We start from the raw sequence: 22,596 nt of genomic DNA on the forward strand, positions 1-22,596 counted from the left end.
TAAAACCTTAATGAGGTCTTATTTCATACTAACTGAAGACACATGTAATTTCTACATGAAGAAACAAGCATTATATAAATATTGTTTGTATATGAACAAAATAGATACATAAAATATGTATGAACCATCATGTATGCATCACTGATTTAAGGCTCCAACCCAGTTTAAATGCATCTACATTAGCCACAGTTCATTTTTAGCCTCTCAGGTCCAAGATGTGATACCACCCTCAACTACTTCCTTAGCCCCTTGAGCAGATCAGCCACTGGGATTGAGACATGTCAGGCAGATAGGAGAGAAAATAAGAAGAAAATCTAAGAAATGTGTAGGTTAGGCAGCACAAGGTGCAGAGACAAGGACTGTCAATAAGAGGAATCAGTGGTATTGCCTAAATATTGAAACAAAATATTAATGTTTATTCATTGAAAGCTCATATTTTACAAGAATTTTACTCAGCTACATAGCCAGAGCTTTCAATGCAATTCAGCCTTTTAACAACAATTCCATTAAAACCACGCACTTCAAGCAAATGGCTACTCCAGAAATGAACTCAGAAGAGCAATTAAACTAAGGATAAATCAAACAACCAAGGAAAAACAGTCTCCCACAGGAAAAGTGTTTTTGCCATATATCAAAGGAATCACTGATCAGATGGGAAAGCTTATGAAAAAGCACAACCTTCAAGTAGTATTCAGACCCACCAGAAAAATACAACAGATGCTACAATCAGCAAAAGACAGTAGAGACCTCCTCACCTCTGCAGGAGTATACCGCATACCCTGCAGCTGTGGACAAGTTTACATCGGGACCACACAGCGTAGCATCCAGACAAGAATAAAAGAACATGAAAGATACTGCAGACTTGGCCATCCGGAAAAATCAGCAGTGGCTGAACAGAGCCTAACTCAAACAGGACACAGTATCCTATTCCAGGACACTAAAATACTGGACAACACTTCCAACTACTTCGTCAGATTGCACAGGGAAGCCATTGAAATTCATAAGCATAAGCACAATTTCAACAGGAAAGAAGAAACCTTAAGAATGAATAGAGCATGGTTTCCAGTCCTGAAAAACACCAGGCTAACAAAATACTCTATACCCGACAATAGCCCTGCAGAGAAGATTAGCATATCAAGCACCAATCCATATGCAAAAGAACCTCCTCAGGATACAGCGAAGCCTCCCTCCATTAGCATTCCACACTCTGGGAAACTCTTACATGATGACTCAGCCCAACCCTACCTTCATGAGTAGATATAAATTACCTGCCAACTTCTTTTCCACACTGTGACACTGAGAGATCTCTGTCTTTTGGTGCTACACCTCCAAAGATGCCACTCACAGCTGCTGGCAAAACGTCAGGAACTACAATGCCAAGACCACGGCTATACAGCCCGGAAAATCCACAACAGCCAACCACAGTTCTCTTCATCGGATGCATCTGTGGTTCTCGAAAGCTTATGCTACAGTAAAGGTGCTACTGGACTCTTTACTATTTTGCTACTGCAGACTAACATGGCTAACTCCTCTGGATTAATAGTGGTAAAACATTATCAAACATCCATAAAATCTCTGTAAAATTTATCATAAAATAAGCATAAAATGGCAATGGTTGTTGGGGGTTTTCCGGGCTGTATTGCCGTGGTCTTGGCATTGTAGTTCCTGACGTTTCGCCAGCAGCTGTGGCTGGCATCTTCAGAGGTGTAGCACCAAAAGACAGCGATCTCTCAGTGTCACAGTGTGGAAAAGATGTAGGTCATTTGTATCTACTCAGGAGGGGTGGGGTTGAGCTGAGTCATTCTGTAAGAATTTCCCAGGGTGTGGAATGCTAATGGCGGGAGGCTTCACTGTAACCTGAGGAGGTTCTTTTGCATATGGATTGGTGCTTGATGTGCTAATCTTCTCTGCAGGGCTATTGTCGGGTGTGGAGTGTTTTGTTGGCCTGGTGTTTTTCAGAACTGGAGCCCATGCTCTGTTCATTCTTAAGGTTTCTTCTTTCCTGTTGAAGTTTTGCTTATGCTTGTGAATTTCAATAGCTTCCCTGTGCAGTCTGACAAAGTAGTTGGAAGTGTTGTCCAGTATTTTGGTGTCCTGGAATAAGATACTGTGCCCTGTTTGAGTTAGGCTATGTTCAGCCACTGCTGATTTTTCAGGCTGTCCAAGTCTGCAGTGTCTTTCATGTTCTTTTATTCTTGTCTGGATGCTACGCTTTGTGGTCCCGATGTAAACTTGTCCACAGCTGCAGGGTATACGGTATACTCCTGCAGAGGTGAGGGGGTCTCTGCTGTCTTTTGCTGATCGTAGCATCTGTTGTATTTTTCGGGTGGGTCTGAATACTGCTTGAAGGTTATGCTTTTCCATAAGCTTTCCCATCTGATCAGTAATTCCTTTGATATATGGCAAAAACACTTTTCCTGTAGGTGTAACAGTCACCTACAGGAAAAGTGTTTTTTGCCATATATCAAAGGAATTACTGATCAGATGGGAAAGCTTATGGAAAAGCATAACCTTCAAGCAGTATTCAGACCCACCCGAAAAATACAACAGATGCTACGATCAGCAAAAGACAGCAGAGACCCCCTCACCTCTGCAGGAGTATACCGTATACCCTGCAGCTGTGGACAAGTTTACATCGGGACCACAAAGCGTAGCATCCAGACAAGAATAAAAGAACATGAAAGACACTGCAGACTTGGACAGCCTGAAAAATCAGCAGTGGCTGAACATAGCCTAACTCAAACAGGGCACAGTATCTTATTCCAGGACACCAAAATACTGGACAACACTTCCAACTACTTTGTCAGACTGCACAGGGAAGCCATTGAAATTCACAAGCATAAGCAAAACTTCAACAGGAAAGAAGAAACCTTAAGAATGAACAGAGCATGGGCTCCAGTTCTGAAAAACACCAGGCCAACAAAACACTCCACACCCGACAATAGCCCTGCAGAGAAGATTAGCACATCAAGCACCAATCCATATGCAAAAGAACCTCCTCAGGTTACAGTGAAGCCTCCCGCCATTAGCATTCCACACCCTGGGAAACTCTTACAGAATGACTCAGCTCAACCCCACCCCTCCTGAGTAGATACAAATGACCTACATCTTTTCCACACTGTGACACTGAGAGATCGCTGTCTTTTGGTGCTACACCTCTGAAGATGCCAGCCACAGCTGCTGGCGAAACGTCAGGAACTACAATGCCAAGACCACGGCAATACAGCCCGGAAAACCCCCAACAACCATCGTTCTCCGGCCTTCGACAATACATAAAATGGCAACTCAAAGATAGATAACTTACAGAATTCTTTAGATCAGTTGCATAAAAATAAGCCCCATTGGCTGGTCTGACAGAGCAGGAAAGTTTACATAGGAGACATTTGTTCTGAAACCTTGAAAGGAAGCTGTTTTGAACTTTAAGGGATAAAAGCAGTACATTGGATTATTCCCACAAATATGGATAATCAGTGTGATTCAAACTATGCAAATAATATTCTGTCTCTTTAGACAGTTTTGACTCACTGCAATTTCTAGACAGTCTTCAAAAAACCCTTAAAGAAGTTGTGCATTTATGGATGAAATGGAATGTTAGTAGCATCAGTTTGTGCCAATGGTACTTTAAACTTATGTCAGAACCTGCCGTGGGCCAGCCTTGACACTGGAGGAAGACTGCTCAAAGGAGGAAGATTTTCCTCATAATACCCACCAAGTCTGCAGCTTCAAGCTCTTCAGGATCTCCAAGAGAGAGGCCTTATATCTCCTGAAAACCAACAGGTTCCAGTTAAACAATCAGTGATGATGATGATACCTCATCTACACCTGCAGATTATTCAGTGTCCCAAGGAACCACAGGAGAAAGACAATTGATGATCCATAGCTGTTTTTATTATATATATTTACATGTTGTTAACCCGCTCTGAGTCCATGTGCAGGGAGAACAGACTACAAATTAAATTAAATAAATAAAAAATAAATAAAATGTCTGACAGCATGAGGTAACCCACAAGCCAATACTTTTTGCTAGGAAAGAACTGCATTCTTAGTGTATTGTCAAAGGCTTTCACGGCCGGAGAACGATGGTTGTTGTGGGTTTTCCGGGCTGTATTGCCGTGGTCTTGGCGTTGTAGTTCCTGACGTTTCGCCAGCAGCTGTGACTGGCATCTTCAGAGGTGTAGCACCAAAAGACAGAGATCTCTCAGTGTCACAGTGTGGAAAAGAAGTTGGCAGGTAATTTATATCTACTCATGAAGGTAGGGTTGGGCTGAGTCATCGTGTAAGAGTTTCCCAGGGTGTGGAATGCTAATGGAGGGAGGCTTCACTGTATCCTGAGGAGGTTCTTTTGCATATGGATTGGTGCCATGCATTCTTAGTCTTTGCAGGATTCAGGATCCAATTCTGGCAACCAGTTCTGGGTAGAATTATCAGTGACTTATCCAAGCCCTCAGTTGGGATCTTCTGCTTGATCTCCCCCTTCCAAAGCCTAGCTCATACACTAGACTGGGCAATTTTCTGCTTATAAGTTCTAACTATTCAGGCCCTTCCATGGCTTCTTGCAATTTTTGTTTTATTTCTCTTTGTGAAACTGTGTACTGCTTAGCCTTAGTTGCCTGCCTGTTACCTTACGACCGTATTACTTGCTAGCCAAGTAAAAAAAATGGTTCCAGCAGTAAAGGGCTCCTCTGGTGCTATCAGCTGCTATCTGAAGTTCCAGAAGCAAAGCTGGACCAAAAAGAATTGCCAAATTACATAATTTACCCGATGCTTTAAGAGTACAATATAACTAAGCAGTCTTTAGAAACTCCTACTAACATAATCGCTGACTTGCCTATATTAAGTTTCATTAAGTCACCCTCATCCAGTCCATTCCTGTCCTGTGACATCCATTCAGAACAGACACAGCATCTGATGAAAAGGGGAAATAGCTCTAGGTGCCATCCACATACTGTTCCACATGCCCCATTTTTTCAAATGATCTCCCCAGTTATAATGGAACCTGAGCATCTGAGAATTTCCCATAGAGAAGAACTATTGTTTCTATCTTTCTGGGATCTGTTCCCCAGGAAGGACTGGAACTGCTACATAATAGTGCCCCACGTCCTCCCAGACATAATCCTACAAAATGTCCCAGAATGATACCATGGTTAATGATTTAAAAAAAAAAAAACCCTGAGAGCTCCAGTAGTTTAACAGAATCATGCTTTCCCTATACTCTCCTGTTGAAAGTCATCAACCAGAATAACAAAAGCAAGCCCAGTGCTAATATAAATGAGGTGTGAAGCCTCATAAAAATGGGCTTAGATAATCAGTATCATCCAAAACCACCATTCTCAAGAATCTTGTTTACGGAATACAAGTTCAGTACCCATATCATCTGGAGCTAAAGAAGCTGTAAACCTCACAAAAATACAGTCCACGCTTCGAACATAACATGATTGACCTGCTCATTTACTGGCTCATGTCTCTTGAGCCCATCACCATATCACTTCACTAATTTGTTTGAAATACAAATAATATCAAGCAATGCTGTCAAGCAGCTTTGTGTCTTCACAACAGCCATATCTATAGCATTTCTTGCATATTTTGTTTTGTAAAGTAGTTCATAATGTCAGGCAGGTATGCATAAATGGTATTCCAATGTCCATTGAACTTATTTTATCAGGATTTCTAGATCATATAATCAATGAAAGTTAAGCATTTTCAGTTCCACTGGTTTCAAGATCAGACCAAGTTACATATTTCAAAACTTGAACTTTTGAATCTTTCCATTTATGATATACATGTCAACTTTTGAATTTTCCCCCTCCATCTGTGAACTGTGGGATTTCACATAGACTCAGATATTTGCTATTACATTGTTCCTGATTGCCAATCATATAACTGAGTTTTCTTAGCTCCCAAGTTTCTTCTGCTTGATTGTTATTTTAAAATGTATGGTTGTGATTTGTGCAAAACTTCAAAGTATCCAGTTACCACTATTAATTTAGATCAGGATAGTTAGCCCTGTTAGTCTCTCTGTAGCGGTAGAAAAGAGCAAGAGTCCAGTAGCACCTATAAGACTAACAAAATTAATGGTAGGATATGAGCTTTCATGAGTCAGAAGCTAGGATATGAGCTTTCATGAGTCACAGTATTTTGATAGAAGCTAATAAGGGCTTTTTATGGAAACACATATAATACCATTTTTCTTCATTTTTTATCAGAGCTGAAGTTTATAAAAATGTTAAATATTCTTAGATTGTTTGAAACTAAATACTGGAAAATTCATAAATTTTGAGTAATTCTGGAGTTTTGGGGAATATTTAAATGATAGAAACTAAGAGCAATACTAAGCATGTGTACTCTGAATCCTTGTCAGATTTAGTCAAAAGGGCTTACTCCCAAAAAAGAGTTCTTAAGATGGCACTCAAGAATTCATATTATAAGAACATACAAAGCCGCCCTTATACTGAGTGAAACCATTGGTCAATCTAGCTTAGTACTGTTTACTTTGATTGGCAGTGGCTCTCCAAATTCTCAGGGAGGGGTCTTTCTGAGGATGCTAGTGAATGTGATTGATCTTGAGACCTTGGGCATCCCAATGTGTGGAAATAATATCTGGAAATTGATTCATTTCAATTCAGAGCAAGTTCAATATTGCTTAGAGACGCTAATGTCCAACTCGTGTACCTCTGATGATAGATTTTTGAAAATCCAATTCATGAGTGCTTAACAGGCATTGCAACTTCTGATAACATTTCTGTACAAGGAGAACAAATTCATTACTTTGTCATGTGCCTAATATTAGTAGTTCACCAAGATACAACAACAATATTTTAAATTAAACATTGATGTATTGTTGTCAAATAGTAACAAGCTGCAATAGAGACAGTGGAAATACTGCTACTGCTAGGGCTGCTTTATGATTGACTGATTGATTGTCCGTCTTTCTCACAGAGACTAAAGGCAGATTATACCATGTAAATCAATATGCGTCTTTTCCATGTGGGTCTTTTTCATCAGTTGTGTGCGTGGCCCATACTGAGTCAATTTCTCTCCAGACTTCTGCACACATGGTCAAAATACCCTGATTCAATCTTCAAACTGCTTCCCAGCCTTTTTTGCGTTTTGTACAAAGAAAGGCTGAATTTGCCGCAGAGTCGATCTTCTTCAGGCTTTTCTGCAGCTTTTCTCCCTGCACACATACCTAGATTGTTTTTTTTCAGCAAAGTCAAAAAAGGGCTTTTTTGGAGTGCAGAATGTTTTCTTCAGCTTCAGGGTTTCCTGAATGATTCCTCATCCCTAGATCCCTTCCAGTCTAGCTTCCGCCCAGGACACAGGGTGGAGACGTTGCTAGTTGCCCTCATGGACGATCTCCACAGTAGTTGTTCTTTATTCATGGTATCACTGGACTTCATCAATGAGCATAACATTTTTTTTAATGTAGCCTAGATAGCAACTGCAGCAATAACTTGTTAACTCTCTGAGCGTATTAAAATCAGTTTGATTTGCTGGAAGCATTCCCGCAGGTGCTAAGAACCACTATATCACCCTTTCCATGCCCAATAAACACTGAAATAGTGGAGAGTCCTGGAAATAATTATTCATTCTTTTATAAGCCTATTAGAACAGCATGACTTGGTAGTATTAAGACCCACTTCAAGGAGACTTATAGCAGAAGCTGAAAGGATGCAAGGCTGGAACTTGGCCTCAGAATTGCTTCTAACAACTGTGCCTGCAAGAAAAGTTGCAGTGATTTATATGAAGTAGCAAATGGATAGGATGCCAGCACTCTTTTGAAGCCAGTAGTAACTGTGGAAACACAAACTAGCCTTTCATCATTGTGAGATGGAAGCAGGAGCATGATATGCTTTACTTGCCAGGCATTAGAGTTTGCTGGATATATTATGTTATGTTTTACTTTAATGACTGGATATGTTTGCAGGTTTGAAAACACCAGTGCTCCTAGTCCTTCATATCTAGACATGGACAGCATGGCCTTCAAACTGTTGACTCACAGTAGAAACAGCTGTAAGATGTGAAGCAGCATTTACAGTGCAATTCTGTGCACAGTTATACCCTTCCAAGTGCATTGTAGTCAATTGTAACTCTACTTAGGATTGCATCGCTAGAGTCTGAGGCATTTGCCACAGAACAGCATCCCATCTGAGCTCTATTCATCTGCCATTGCAAACTGCATATTGACTTGAACGTGGAAAGGATGACAGAAGGAATGTGATAGTTGAATACTATGATGGCAACATAATAGCACAACCGACAAATACACTCAGTACTGTGTATCGGGTGTTCAGTGTTTCCCCCCCCCCCTTGTTCCCTTTATGTAGCATATTGATTTGCACAAACAATTTCATTCCATGTAAAATAATATAAGCACAAGTTGCTTTGCAAAATGTGATCATTTATTAACCGTATGGTCTACTGTTTTTAATTGTCATGACAGCTGCCCTCTAGTTTGTCCTTCTGATTAATATGGTGACATCAGATTTTTGATAAGTCTCCTTTAATTTTCCTGGTCAGGGAATATCTCTTAGTGAAGAACAGATGTAAACATCAGATGCCAAGGATGAAAGAGCAAATCTAGATAGAAATGTTTGTTGAAGCAAAATGGCAAGCATGCACTCAAGAGAAAATAATGCTACTATTTATTAAAAGCAAATATAACTATGGAATTTGGGGGGTAGCCCTGGAGAACAACAGGGTATGGGCAAATCCACATTACTCATTCTAAGTCACATGTTCTCCGCATTCCCCACGCAATCCCGAGTGCCGGTCACATTACCTCATTAAACAGACGCATTTCATTCGCATTTCTCCCGAATATGTGGTCACAGGTTTTCAACGGGAGTTTCATGGTGGCCATGAACAGGCCAATGCACAATTTACGCGGTTTTTTAAAAAACCACCCCCCTTCCTGTCTCTCCGGCCGTTCCGAGAGTTCCTATTGGCTGATTCAACTTGCAAGTGCTCCGTAGTCTGCAAAAGACTGTTTTTGACTTCATAGCATTGGATTTATTGATTATGCTGTTTCTGAATCAAATCTGGTAGTTTGGAAAATCATTTTGGGGTGAATCCATCCTCAGAACGGACTCGCAAAACTTCCTTTTTAACTGTTTTTTTATTTTTTTTATTTTATATTACTGTAATATTGAAATTATGAAATATCGAAATAATGACACTCCAAGGAAGTGAAACTTCAGTAAAATTCAGGCACTGAACTGTCCTGCATAGGAAATGCCCACAAAAGCTTCCCACATGCTTCCAAATTTCCAAAAAAGAAATGGGAGAGAGCCATCAGTGCTGTCAGTGGGGGAAAGAGAGGCATCATTATCTTCAATGATGTTTCTTTATAAGGCAAGATTGAAATAACGGAAAAGTGCACTCAAAAAAATTTTTAAAAATGGGCGGGGAAAAAAGGTCCCGCCCAAAAAAGCAGTTTTTGAGCGGCCGTGTGACCGGAGGGACGCGCGAAAAAGACGAATTGGAAGCAGGAATGTGAACGAAGAGGAAAAAATCGCTTATTGGAGGCAAACAGAAGATATCCGATAAACATGCGGGTAATGGGTGAATGTGGATTTGACCATAGTCTCAAAATGGCAGAACCTTCTTCCATGTGTGATGCTGTAAAATTTTAGCTTCTCTTTTCCTCCCTGGAAGATGATGATACTTTATGCAACCGCCAATAAATATTTTGATGTGACCTAGTGCCTTGTGTCACAGTTATTCCCATTATGGTGCCAGTAATGTATTTGTCATAGATGTTTTGTATTCAGAGCTGAGTTTGAGAGTATTTTAAGCTGCTTTCCTATGTTTTATCTATGGTATCTTCCTTGAGAAAGGGACAGTGGTCTTCAGAGCTTTCAGCCGTGCAAATTTTTTGCTTGGGACTGGAGAGGGTGATAAAAACTTGCCTGATTAAAGTCATCTGTGTATTAAAATTACAACATCTTGGCTAAGGGAAATTTATGATGGGTTTGAGCAGTTGTGTCTTTAGCTTGTTCTGTATTTGGTAGGGTTATCAGATCCCCCTACTGTCTCAGGGGAAGCGAGGGACCCGGTGCTTACTTTACCAGCATCCCCATGATGTTTTTCACGTGTGCACAAAGTTTCTCTGTGCTTCTCTGTGCAAAGCACAGAAGCGCTCTCAGGGCGGTGCAATGACGTCACTCCAAAGAGTGACATTGCTACACTGCCCTGGGAGTGCACCCATGAGGCCCATTCCTGTGCCTTCCTCCCCCGCCAACCAGGTAAGTGGAGGCAGGGGGAGGAGGGTGAAAGTGTGGGATCCCCGCCCCCACCAGAGGAATGGCATCTCTTGTATCTGCACTTACTCAATTCAGAATATTAATGAAAACATGGTGGTGGTGATGATGATGATGATGATGATGATGATGATGCTCTATCATAGCTCACACATACAGTCAACAACATTACTATATTACTATAGTTGTTAACAGTGGGTTTTGAACAATGTATTTTTGGTTAATAATAGTTCTTCTTTGTTGAGTAGTCCATGTTCATAACAGTTGTCAAATAGTATTTGCCGTTCAGTAGTGTAAAGGTCTTGATGTGTTTTCTGCTCTGGATCTTGGCAGAGGACTGTATCTAAAACAAATATGTGGAAGAAGACAAGCAAAGCCCATAAACCAGCTTTTAGAGTTAGTAGCCATTTGCCCATGTTTTCTTTCACACAGTCTGTCTGAACATAGGTGTTTTAACATAAGCCATCTCTTCTTAACACGTGTTTATTTTAGCATGCTGGTGTTGTGTTTTCATCTCCCACGCTGACACAGCATGTTGTTTCATCCATATTTGCTTTATTACTGAATGAGACATTAAAAATGGCTCAGTGAGGAAAAGGATTCTTGTCACTTAAAGATTCACTCTCCAGCTCTGTGGAAACTCAGTCACGTTAACAGTCTTTTTGCTTTTGTTGTTGTTTGTTTAAAAGCCTGTCTACTGATATACGAACATTTTAAAAAGAGAGAGAGTGATCTAATGTCAAGAATTTCAAAGTATACTACTGTACCGTTGTTGGTCTGTGCTAAGCATGTTTTAATTTACACGTTTTTACATGTATGTATTTAGAAGTTTAATCATTGTTATGCTAGCTTCTATGTTTGCATGATATGATTTTATTTTATATTTTTTTCCACTCACCAGATGTTTCCAACATTTTGCTTCCTACCACTGTCATCCCCTCCCTTACCACTGCAACAGTCACAACCACTGTAGCCTTAACAAGCACAGTCCCATCGGCAACAGCCATCAACACCCGAGGTACAGTATGCTTCTTTGTTATGGCCTGCAAATCACAACATAAACAGTCAATGGCAGGTAGAAAAGCAGTAAAATGCAATACAAAATGTTTCAGAGATTGTGGAATATTTATGATGTAAATTCTGCAATGTGTTAAGTAAGGAGTTAATTATCAACAGTTAACATAGCTGTTAATGATTTAACATCATACATTTCTGTCTAACATATGTTGATGGGATGATTTTTATCAGTAGTTGCTTCCTTTACAGTTGTCATACCACACTTGTTTTGCAAGCAAATATACTTAATTTCAAATTAACATCATCTCTCAATAAGATTATTTTGTTTTCTGTTGCTAATATGTTGTGAATGTGTCAGAGATCTTGATTTAACCATATATTTAGAACTATTTCCTGTCTAGGATACTGGAAATTATGCTGTGATAAATGAGTTTGGGATTTTATTGTTTTATTTACTGTAATTTTACCTATTTCCGTAACCTGCCCTGAGCCCGTTCGTGGGGAAGGCGGGCTATAAATTAAATTAATTAATGTTTACAGCATTTTTTTCAGATTTCTATTTTATTCTGGATTTACAAAATGGGGATTTAAAGACAGCTATTTTATTGCACCAGAAATCTGTAGATGTTTTGTTGTTTGTACTAGTTGAGCGAGATAATCCTTTGAAACAGAGCAGTTTCTTTTTGGAAAATTCCAAAAAGTAGTTAAAATCAAATTTATTGGTGGGGAAAAGGCAATTTCCTCCCTAGCTAAAACAACCATTTCACATCTGAATTAACTATATACTGTGTCTGTTCTTGACATGGATTTCTATTAAATAGCAGTTGTGACATTGGCCGTTTCCACACATCCTACCTGCTGCCGAACATCATGCAAAACACCTGGAATACAGCGACTTCTCACACGAAATCACACCAGGAAGACACTGTCATCCGGGAGTTTTGCAGGAAATTGTGTCTTCCTGGCGTGATTTTGCACAAAAAGACGCTGTCTTCTGGGTGTTTTGCACGATGTTCCAGCGGCAGGTAAGATGTGTGGAAACGGCCATTGTTAGAGGAAGTAATATATTTCCTCAACCAGTACCCTAACCATTATATTTTGTTTTGCATGTTGATCAGTACTGCTGAATGCAGCACAAGTCCTCTAACTCTCTACAGCTCCTCCTACTCTTTGCTGCCTGTTATGGTGGTGCTCAGAGAAGATAGATTAAAATCAAGGTGATTTCAATCACCAAGGAAAGAGGCAGTGTAGAAAGCCAGTTTGTGTAGTCGTTAGAGTGTCAGATTAGGATCTGGAAGACCCACGTTTGAATCCCCACTCTGCCATGGAATTTTGCAGGGTGGCCTTGGGCCAGCTACATGCTCTCAGCCTAACTACTTCACAGGGCTGTTGTAAGGATAAAATGGAAAAGAGAAGAATGATGTAAGCTGCTTTAGGTTCTCATTGAAACCAAATGAAGTAAATAAATAAGAGGTTGATTTAAGTAACTGCTTTCAATTGAGTTTCCTATTGGCATTTCTTCATATATTCGAATGTTGCATACTATTAGATTAATATAACTACTAAAAAAAATAATTAATTTTACTAATTTGAAAAATTACACTATCTATGATTGTATGTGTATAAACTCTTTTGGGTTGTATGTGTCTGTGTATGTGCATAAACTCAATATTTTAACTAACTTTAGAAAATTACATGTAATTACTTACTACATTTATAACTGCTCATTACGTTGCCTTTTAATTTATAATTCTGACACATTTTGTGTGTCAAGTTGTAGAAAGTAGCGTTAGCAAGCAGTAAATCATAGACACACAAAAACGCACACATTCTGTGTTATTAAACTAAACAACTTTAAATGTTATACATTTTTTCACATTTCCCACTGTCCTTCCCGGTGGTAGTTCTTAAAACTTTTTAAACAACAAGTAGACATTAAACTTCCCATCACTTTTATTCATATGAGAAGAAGAACGTGCCATCAAGTCACAGCCAACTCATGGCAATCCCATCAACAGTACATTGCGATGAGATGAACAGAGGTGGTTTGCCATTGCCTTTGTCTTTTTTTTTTTGAAAAATTTTTATTGGGTTAGAATCCATTATTTCCACATTTACATTCAATTTTCCCCAATTTTTTCATCTCTAACCCCCTCCCTTCCCCCCCCCTTTTTGTTGACCTCCAACAGCTTTCCAACCCTTTGTCCCCTTTCCCTTACTTTTATTAGCTTCCTCTATCTAAAACAAATATATATTCTCCATTATTCTAAGCAGTACATCCTTAACTATTTTTAACATTATATGCCCAAACTGTAAGCCTTTGTTTCCATCTTAGATAAACAATTTATCCCAATTTTTCAATTTCAGGTATTTCTATATATCATAAACCATATAGATCATACGTTCGTTTATATCAAACAATTTGACTTATTCTCTATATATATTACTCATTCTATCTTTTTATAATAGTTCTATATATCTCTCCTCACGTAGTCAATCAATTTGACCCATCTATATCTTCAGACATTCAGTTTGGTACAAAACTTGTCAGAAAAAAAAAGAAAATATTGTTAGTTAATCGCTCCTTATATTTAGTCCTTATAATTAATTATTTTCTCTATGTTCTGTTTGTTAACCTATATATATCTATATATATGTCAATCTATTAATCTGACTGCTTATTAATTCACATTTATCTCTTCTCCCCCCGGTAAAGTCTCCCCCCTCTACTTCAATACTTCAGTAGTTCTCAAACTGCCACAGTTTTCCTCCCACCTCCCATTTCTTCTCCAGGTATTGTTTCAGCTTCTCCCAGTCTGTGTTGAACTGCCCTGAGTCCAGATCTCTCAATTTTCTTGTCATCTTGTCCATTTCAGCCATATACAGCAATTTGTAAGTCCAATCTTCAATAGTTGGCACTTCTTGTACTTTCCATTTTTGCGCATACAAAAGTCTAGCTGCTGCTGTCATATAAAATATCAACGTCCTGTGTTGGGCTGGAATTCCCTCCATTCCCAAGTTCAGTAGCAGGAGTTCTGGGTTCTTATTAATTTGAAATTGTAAAATTTCACTCATTTCTCTTATTATTTCCCCCCAGTACTGCCTGGCTACCTCACACGACCACCACATATGATAGAGGGAGCCCTCATGCTTCTTACATTTCCAGCATTTATTAGAAGTATTCAAATTCCCTAGCGCAATCTTCTTTGGTGTCATGTACCAACGATAGATCATTTTATAAATGTTCTCTTTGATATTAATACATGTCGTTGTCTTCATTGTAGTTTTCCACAAGTATTCCCATGCCTCCATTGTTATTTCTTTATTAAAGTTTATAGCCCATTTCACCATTTGTGTTTTAACTATCTCATCCTCGGTATACCACTTCAACAGTACTTGGTATACCTTGGATATTCTTTTCTTATCTTCTTTAAGAAGGGTCTGCTCTAGTTCCGAATTCTCTATTCGTATACCTCCCTTTACAGAGTCCGAATTATATAAGTCTCTGATCTGTCTATACTGGAACCAATCGTAGTTAGGTGATAGTTCCTCTTGTGTCTTTATTCTAAGTTTGGATGCTTCAGTTTTAGTTATTTCTTTATACGTTAAACATTGTTGTTCATTATCAACAGCTCTCGGGTCTATCACCTCATATGGAACCACCCACAAAGGGGTTCCTTCTTGTAGATAAATTCTGTACTTCTTCCAGATTATGTATAGACTTCTCCGAACAAAGTGATGCAGGAACATCGAGTTGACCTTTACTTTGTCATGCCATAAATATGCATGCCATCCAAATATTTTTTTATATCCCTCTAGGGCTAATAGTTTCTTGTTCTTTAATGTCATCCATTCTTTCAACCAAACTAGGCAGATTGCATCATGATAAAGTCTCAGATTGGGCAGTTGCATTCCGCCTCTTTCCTTTGCATCTTGTAAAACTTTCACTTTCACTCGAGGCTTCTTGCCTGCCCAAACAAAATCTGATATTTTCCTCTGCCATTTTTCAAATTGTTTGGAGTCTCTGATGATTGGTATTGTCTGTAGCAAAAACATTACTCTTGGTAACACATTCATCTTAACTGCTGCAATCCTGCCCAACCATGACAAATTCAATCTATTCCATTTAATCAAGTCTCTCTCTATCTGAGTCCATAGTTTTTCATAATTGTTTTTGAATAGATCTATGTTCTTTGCAGTTAATTCGACTCCCAAATATTTCACTTTACTTGTTACTTCACAATCCGTTGTTTCCATTAACAATTGTTGTTTCTGCTTAGTCATATTTTTGCATAATATCTTTGACTTCTTTTTGTTAATGAAGAAACCTGCCAAGTCTCCAAACTCCTTGATCTTATCTATCACTCTTGGCATGTTCTCCAATGGGTCCTCTACAATTAACATTATGTCATCCGCAAATGCTCTGACCTTATATGAATAGTCCTTTATTTTTATTCCACGAATTTCATCATCTTGACGTATTTGTATCATCAGAATCTCCAATACTAAAATGAACAACAATGGAGATAACGGGCAACCTTGTCTTGTTCCTTTACTTATCGTCAATTTCTTGGTCAATTCATCATTCACCACAATTGCTGCAGTCTGGTCTCTATAAATTTCCTTAATTGCTCTGATGAATCTTTCTCCCAATTGTAGCTTTTCCATAGTGGCAAACATAAAGTCCCAGTTTAAATTGTCAAACGCTTTTTCAGCGTCAACAAAGAAGAAACCAACCTCTTTGTCACAACGCTTGTCATAATATTCAATAGCATTGATCACTGTCCTTAAGTTGTCTCTTATTTGTCTGTCTGGCAAAAAGCCTGCTTGTTCCTCCTCTATGACTTCCGAGAGCCACCCCTTCAATCTCTCCGCCAATATCTTCGCAAAAATTTTATAGTCATTGTTGAGTAGCGATATAGGTCTATAATTTTTCACATTAGTCAGGTCTTGGCCCTCTTTTGGGATCAATGATATATTCGCTTCACTCCAAGTTTCTGGAATCCTTTGATCCCTTAAAACCCCATTCATCACCTCTTTTAGGAATGGTGCCAGTTCATTAGCCATTGTCTTATAGAATTTAGCCATAAGTCCATCTGGCCCTGGCGCCTTTCCTAGATTTGCAGATTGTATTGCCTTACTTATTTCCTCGTCAGTTACTTCACTATTCAACTTATTTCTCCAAGCTTCCGAGATTTCTGGAAGTTTGGTTTTCTCCAAATATGACGCTATTGATTCTTTGTTTACTTCTTTTTTATTATACAGCTTAGCGTAAAATTTATAAAAGGCTCTACTAATGGTAGCCTGCTCCAAATACGTTTTGTTATCTTCGCAAATTTTATTTATTATCTTCTTTTCCATTTTCTTCTTCAATTGCCATGCCAGGTACTTCCCAGGTTTATTAGCACCCTCAAACGCTTTTTGATTCAGTCTTTTGAGATTCCACTCCAATTCTTTATTGCTCATTGCTGTTAGCTGTTCTTGAAGTATTTTAATTTCCTGGTATACCTTCTTTTTCCCTGGTCTCTTTTTTAGCTGTATTTCTTTGGCTTTTATTTTCTCCTCAATCTCTTGTCTTTTCTCCTCTTTCTTCTTTCTTGCTCTAACATTTAAGTCCATTAGTATGCCCCTTACAACCGCCTTGTAAGCATCCCAAACTTTATTGGTTGGTACTTCTTTATTCACGTTGTATTGTATAAAAAACTTTGTCTCTCTTCTCAGTATTTCCATATTCTCTCTTTCCTGTAACAAGTCCTCATTTATTCTCCATGCTTTCCTTTTTCTCTTTTTTCCAAATTTCCACATAATTGGGTTGTGATCTGAGCCTACCATAGGCATTATTTCTACCTCCTTAGTCCATAATGCTAAGTCTTTTGAGGCCCAGATCATATCAATTCTTGATAATGTAGAATGCCTTGCAGAATAAAAAGTAAACTGTCTGCTTTTAGGATATTCTCTCCTCCATACATCTTCAAGAGTCTCTTGTTGAATCAACTCAAAAAAAAGCTTTGGTAATAGTCCTCTTTTCTTTTGTGCCGTTGTAGTCTTTTTGTCTAGTTCCAAGTCTGTCACTCCATTGAAGTCTCCAGCAAGAATTATCTGGTCGTATGCAAGATCGTCTAAATGCTTCCTTAAATCCTCAAAGAAGCTTTCTTTTGCACCGTTAGGTGCATAAAGTCCGACTACCAACACTCTCTTTAAATTCCAAATACATTCCACTGCTACAAATCTAGCTTCCACATCTCTCATAACAAATTTTGGCTGTAGCTCCTCTTTTATGTACAACACCACTCCTCTTTTTTTCTTGTTGGAGGCCGCTACATATTCTTTGCCCAATTTTCCAGATTTTAAATATTTTACATCCTGCTTTCTGATATGGGTCTCTTGCAAACAAACAATGTCACATTTTTGTTTTAGTAGCCAGTGAAAAGTATTTTTCCTCTTATTCGGTGAGTTTAGTCCATTTACATTCCAAGATAATACTTTACACTCCATACTCATGATCTTGTTGGTAAGTCTTTTTCATTGTCCTTAATAAATCGCTCCATCTCTCGCTCAGATCTGATGCGTTTTTTGGCCCCTCCAAACTCAAAGGACACTCCTTCCGGTAACTCCCATCTGTACCTGATTTTCATGTCCTTCAAAATCTGAATTAGCACTTTATATTTTTTCCGGTCCAGTAACACTGATCTGGGCAGTTCCTTCATTATAATAATCGTCTTGCCATCAATCTCCAATGGATCTTGAAACTGTTTTGTCACAATCCTCTCTTTCATATTTCGTGTTGTAAACTGCACAATCACATCTCTTGGTAGTTTCCTCTGGGTTGCTATTCTCGAATTCACACGGTATGCCACATCTAGGATAGCCACAACTTCCTCCTCCTCCTTCCCCAGGTACTCAGCCAACACCTCAGTCATCTGTTCTTGCGCTGACTTTCCTTCCACTTCTGGCAAGCCACGAAAACGTAGCTGCTTCTCCATATGTTTAGTTTCTGCAACTGACATTCTCCCCTTCACCAATCTCATCTCTGTTTGTTGCGTGTCTGCTAAATTCTCCATCGCGTCTTCTACTGTTTTAACTCTCTGCTGCGTTCCTTGTAATTCACTTCGTATTGTTTCCATACCTTTTTTCACTTCTGACAGCTCCGATTTTACTGTCTGTGTAACCTCTTTAACCTCTTTTATCAACTCCAATTTCGTGTCCTTAAGTTCTTTAATCATATCTAAAAGTTTTTTGTCCAGGTTTTTATCCAGGTTTTCTATTGCCGATTGCCACTCTTTTTTTTGACATCGTGGGGCTTGCTTTAGCTCGCTCCCACGAATCCGCTCTCTTCCTTAACTCCGTGGCGTAAAATTTAACGTTTTTCTATTTTAAATGTCCCGGTCTTCTTATAGAAATTAAATTTTAAAGAGTCCAAAATGTCGGGCGTCTTTTCTCTATGGTTTCTCTATGATTTTGTAATCCAAGATGGCCTACTTCCTCTTCCGCTGAAGCCGCGACCCTTCCCCTTTCAAAAATGGCGATTCCCTACTTCCTGCCCTCCAGCAAGGGCCGCTTCTCTCCAGCCACTCTATTGTTATTACGCACTTCCTGTCTCCCGTCTTCCCACAGCAGATCTCGCGATGGTGTCTTTTTCTCACAGCTCCAAAGCCACAGGTATTCAAAACAATAGTCCCATTTCTTTAATAACTTCTTTAAACTTAGTCTCTTTTTAAATTCAATTCCTGCCGAGTCTTCCCCTCCTTTTCACTAGTCTGTTGCAGTTTAAAAATCTACTTTTTTTCCTCTCTGTTTTTATCAATCTGTCCCGTCTCAGAAGATAATGATCTTTACCTTCTCTTCACTTTTCTCGGGTTGTAATCGCTGTTTCGATTTTAAGTTCTCCTCTCAGCTTCTTCCCCCAATCGATGCTTGGGTATGTAGGTCTTATGCCAGCCGAATTGGCCCCAAAACTGCCGCAGAGATTATAGCCGACCCGTCGCAAGGTGGGACCTCAAGGATCGGGGGGAGACTCGTTGTGTAGAGCCCCCCCTCGTCCGAGATCTAGCTCACCCTAGGGTCTTGAGCGTTCTTTGCCTGCTCCCCGCCTGAGAGCAGTCGGCCGCGGGCTATTTTCACCCCGCCGGCCGGTTAAAACGGCAGTCCGGTCAGCTCCGCAAGTGGAGCTGCGTTAGACCTCCATGGATCCCAAACAGGAAGTCCCCCATTGCCTTTGTCTACATAGCAAGCCTAGTCTTCCTTGGTGGTCCCCATCCAACTGCTGGCTATGGATGACCCCGCTTAGCTCCCAAGCTCTGACAAGCCTAGGCTCTGCTGGACTATTTGGCTGCGTATACAGGAACAGAAAGAAAAGTTTTTCCTCTTTTGAAACAACTAAGGGCTCAGATTTCCAGAAGCAAAAGTTGGTAGGTCCTGGACAGAGCATTTTATTTTCATGGGATGAAAAATAAATTATCTTACGAAAGCTAATTTTCTTAACTCTGTTGCTTAGGCTAGTATTTGTTCTTTCACTTTGTGGAACTTTGACCTTCTTTTGAAAATTAGTAAGAATAAGCAATGGAAGAAGAATGTGCTGTGAAGTCACACCTGATTCATGGTGACCCCATCACAGGGTGTTCCATGCAAGAAATGAGCAGAGGTGGTTTGCCTTTGTCTGCATAGCAACCCTAGTCTTCCTTTGTAGTCTCCTATCCAAGTACTGACTATAGCCAGTCCTGCTGAGTTTCCAAGCTCTGATGAGTCTGAGCTAAACTGGACTATTCAGGCTGCTTCTGCAAGGGAGCTGGCTACCAAAAAAAGGAAAAGAAAGAGAAGAGGATATGCAGTGGATATGTGAAAACGTGGTTGACAAAAATGTATAATTGTTGATAGTTTAAGACTATATAGAAATTCAGCATTAACTGTTAAGCATGATCAATCTTCTGATATGGTTTTTAACTGAATGGAAATTCTAATTTGATTAGGGATATGGGAAGGTGGACTTTTGCCCCATGCTGTTTTTTTAGACAAACTAGATGCTGTTCCCTGTCTATGTAGAAAAGTACACGCAAGGTAAAACCTCCCAAATTTCTCCCCCAACTAGTAAACAGCAGCTGGTGGGTTTGGACTAGTAAAGTAACTCAGGAAGACTCTCCTGCCCCCACTAATTGTCTGATCAACTTAAAAGTCAGTTAAAATATTATCTTGAATCTCTCAGCATAATGTGTAATATAGCTCTAAACAATATCAGGGCTCATATGCAACTACCTTCAAAATCTTGATTACTTTAGTAGCATATTATATGCAATTGGATGCAAAGGAGTGTTGGATTTTTAACAATACCCATCACAATGAGTTATATCAAACTGTACACATTTAAAGAGTATATGGCCACTTTTTGAAACTCCTCAGTGTAAAAATCAACACACAATGCTTTTTTATCACGTCACCTGAAAACAAATAATCAGTGGGGGGGGGGGGTTGTCCTAAGATATTCTTACTCTTCTAAGAGAAACATGAAATTTGTTGTGACATATGTACTGAGGGGAAATACATTTCCAAATGATACACTAAAGGTAAAATCCATGCATTCTTAATTTGGAGTAAATCCTGTAAATAGGCATAGGATTTCCGTTAAAAAAGTAAATATTTGTTGATGTTTATTTTACATTATTCCCTTTATGCATCAAAGATACTTGATCTAAAAATACACATGCTTGTATGTTTCAAACTGCAACTCCATGAATTCTTTCTACGATGGGCAGTAGAATGAGTTGCACTAAGCAACATTTGGTTTAATGGATACTTCAATAGCATGGACAAAGCTATTAACTATGATGCAGATAATGAAAAGCTATTTTTTTTAAAAAAATAACTATGAAGAAAGATAGGACCAGGTCACAGGTAGAGATGGGTACGATACGCATTACGATCGAAAACACCCCATGATAATGGCGATCGCGCGATCGTGACGAGACATGGGCATGATCTGAATTACGATTTCAAACCCTCCCCCCCAATTTTGGTGTTTGCGCCATCGTGACTCAGCTAATCGGTTCCGTCCACTGCAACCTATCCAGCAGTCAAGGGTTTGCTTGTTCGGGACTTGATCGGATGTATCGGTTTCTTTTCGGAATTGCAGACACTCTGGCGCCAGTAATTTATTCCCGGGACAACGGAGCCAGGGGAATGAGCTGTGTTTGCCCTCCTTCTGTTGCCCTCGAAACACAAATGGAAGCCCAGCTTTCCTTGATTAGCAGGCTTCCTTCCAACCATGGAGCAGCAACCCAGGGGAGGGAGGAGGAAGGGGGTGTTCTGAAGCCATGGGCACAAAGGAAAGGCAAAAGGCAGCACGGGAGGCTGGGAGGCTGCCTGCGCCATTCGTCTTTCTCCAGGACAAGGGGCGCACGGGCAAGTCAGTCGCCCCTTGTCCTGGGGAAAGGCAAAAGGCAGCATGGGAGGCTGGGAGGCCGCCTGCGCCATTCGCCTTTCCCCAGGACAAGGGGTGCGCGGGCAAGCCGGCCGCCCCTTGTCTTGTGGGGCAGGTGAACGGCGCTGGCAGCTGCCGAGCCACTTGTGCTACCGCCAGCTCTGCAGCGCACCGGGACAGCCAGCTTGCTGCATGGGCGGGGGGCGACTCGAGCGCACGCTCGAGCACAAGAGCCTGACTACGGTTGCCCTGGGCGCTGGCAACCGTAGATCTGGCCCTGGGAATGTTCCCTCCCTGAGGGGAGGCAGCTCGTTGCCGGGTTAAAAACTTCCCCCCCTCTACTCTAAGTGTGTGTGTGAATGTCCCCTCCCTCCCTGAAGGGAGGTGGCTCATCGCCGCCTCCCACTGCCCGCCAGGCCTGGTGGCCGCTGCCACCAACCACTGTTCGTATATCGCTGGAAACAGCGGGGCGCCCTCCCGCTTTGGCCTTCCTGATTCCGGATCGGAAATGGGACTTGATGAGTTAGAATCGGTGGCCTGGGTTCGGCAGCGGCCCAGATCCACGAATGGCTTAATCGGTATTTTTTTTTTGATCGTGCCTATCTCTAATCGTGACCTGGCGGATCGTGATTGGCTACGGCCAACGATCCAGCAATCGGGAGAGGCCTGGATCATTGCTTTCGGGCTCGGATCGGGGATCCAGACACTCAGGCGCCAGCAATCTATTCCCCTGGCGACGGAGCCAGGGGAAAGCCTGAGCTCTGTTTGCCCTCCTTCTGTCACCCTGGAAACCCGAATGGAAGCCCAGCTTTCCTTGATCAGCAGGGCTTCCTTCCAACCATGGAGCAGCAAAGTAGTCACAAGTTGGGAGAAGACACCCAGGGGAGGGAGGGGAAAGGGGGTGTTTTG

At 40.4% G+C, this 22,596-nt stretch overlaps 1 protein-coding gene across 3 annotated transcripts in view; it reads left to right on the forward strand.

Moving 5' to 3' along the window:
* The window catches only part of CADM2 (cell adhesion molecule 2), an 864,141-nt gene that overhangs the window by 759,749 nt on the left and 81,796 nt on the right, over positions 1-22,596 (forward strand). For 2 of the 3 annotated variants that reach the window (XM_054973275.1, XM_054973276.1), the window contains one exon: positions 11,161-11,277. The exons of the other annotated variant lie outside the window; for it this stretch is intronic. In XM_054973275.1, the coding sequence (XP_054829250.1) occupies positions 11,161-11,277 (117 nt within the window). The remainder of the gene's footprint in view (positions 1-11,160; positions 11,278-22,596) is intronic. 3 annotated transcript variants of the gene reach the window in all.

Source organism: Eublepharis macularius, chromosome 3 (genome assembly GCF_028583425.1).
Source record: "Eublepharis macularius isolate TG4126 chromosome 3, MPM_Emac_v1.0, whole genome shotgun sequence".
Taxonomy (NCBI): domain Eukaryota; kingdom Metazoa; phylum Chordata; class Lepidosauria; order Squamata; family Eublepharidae; genus Eublepharis; species Eublepharis macularius.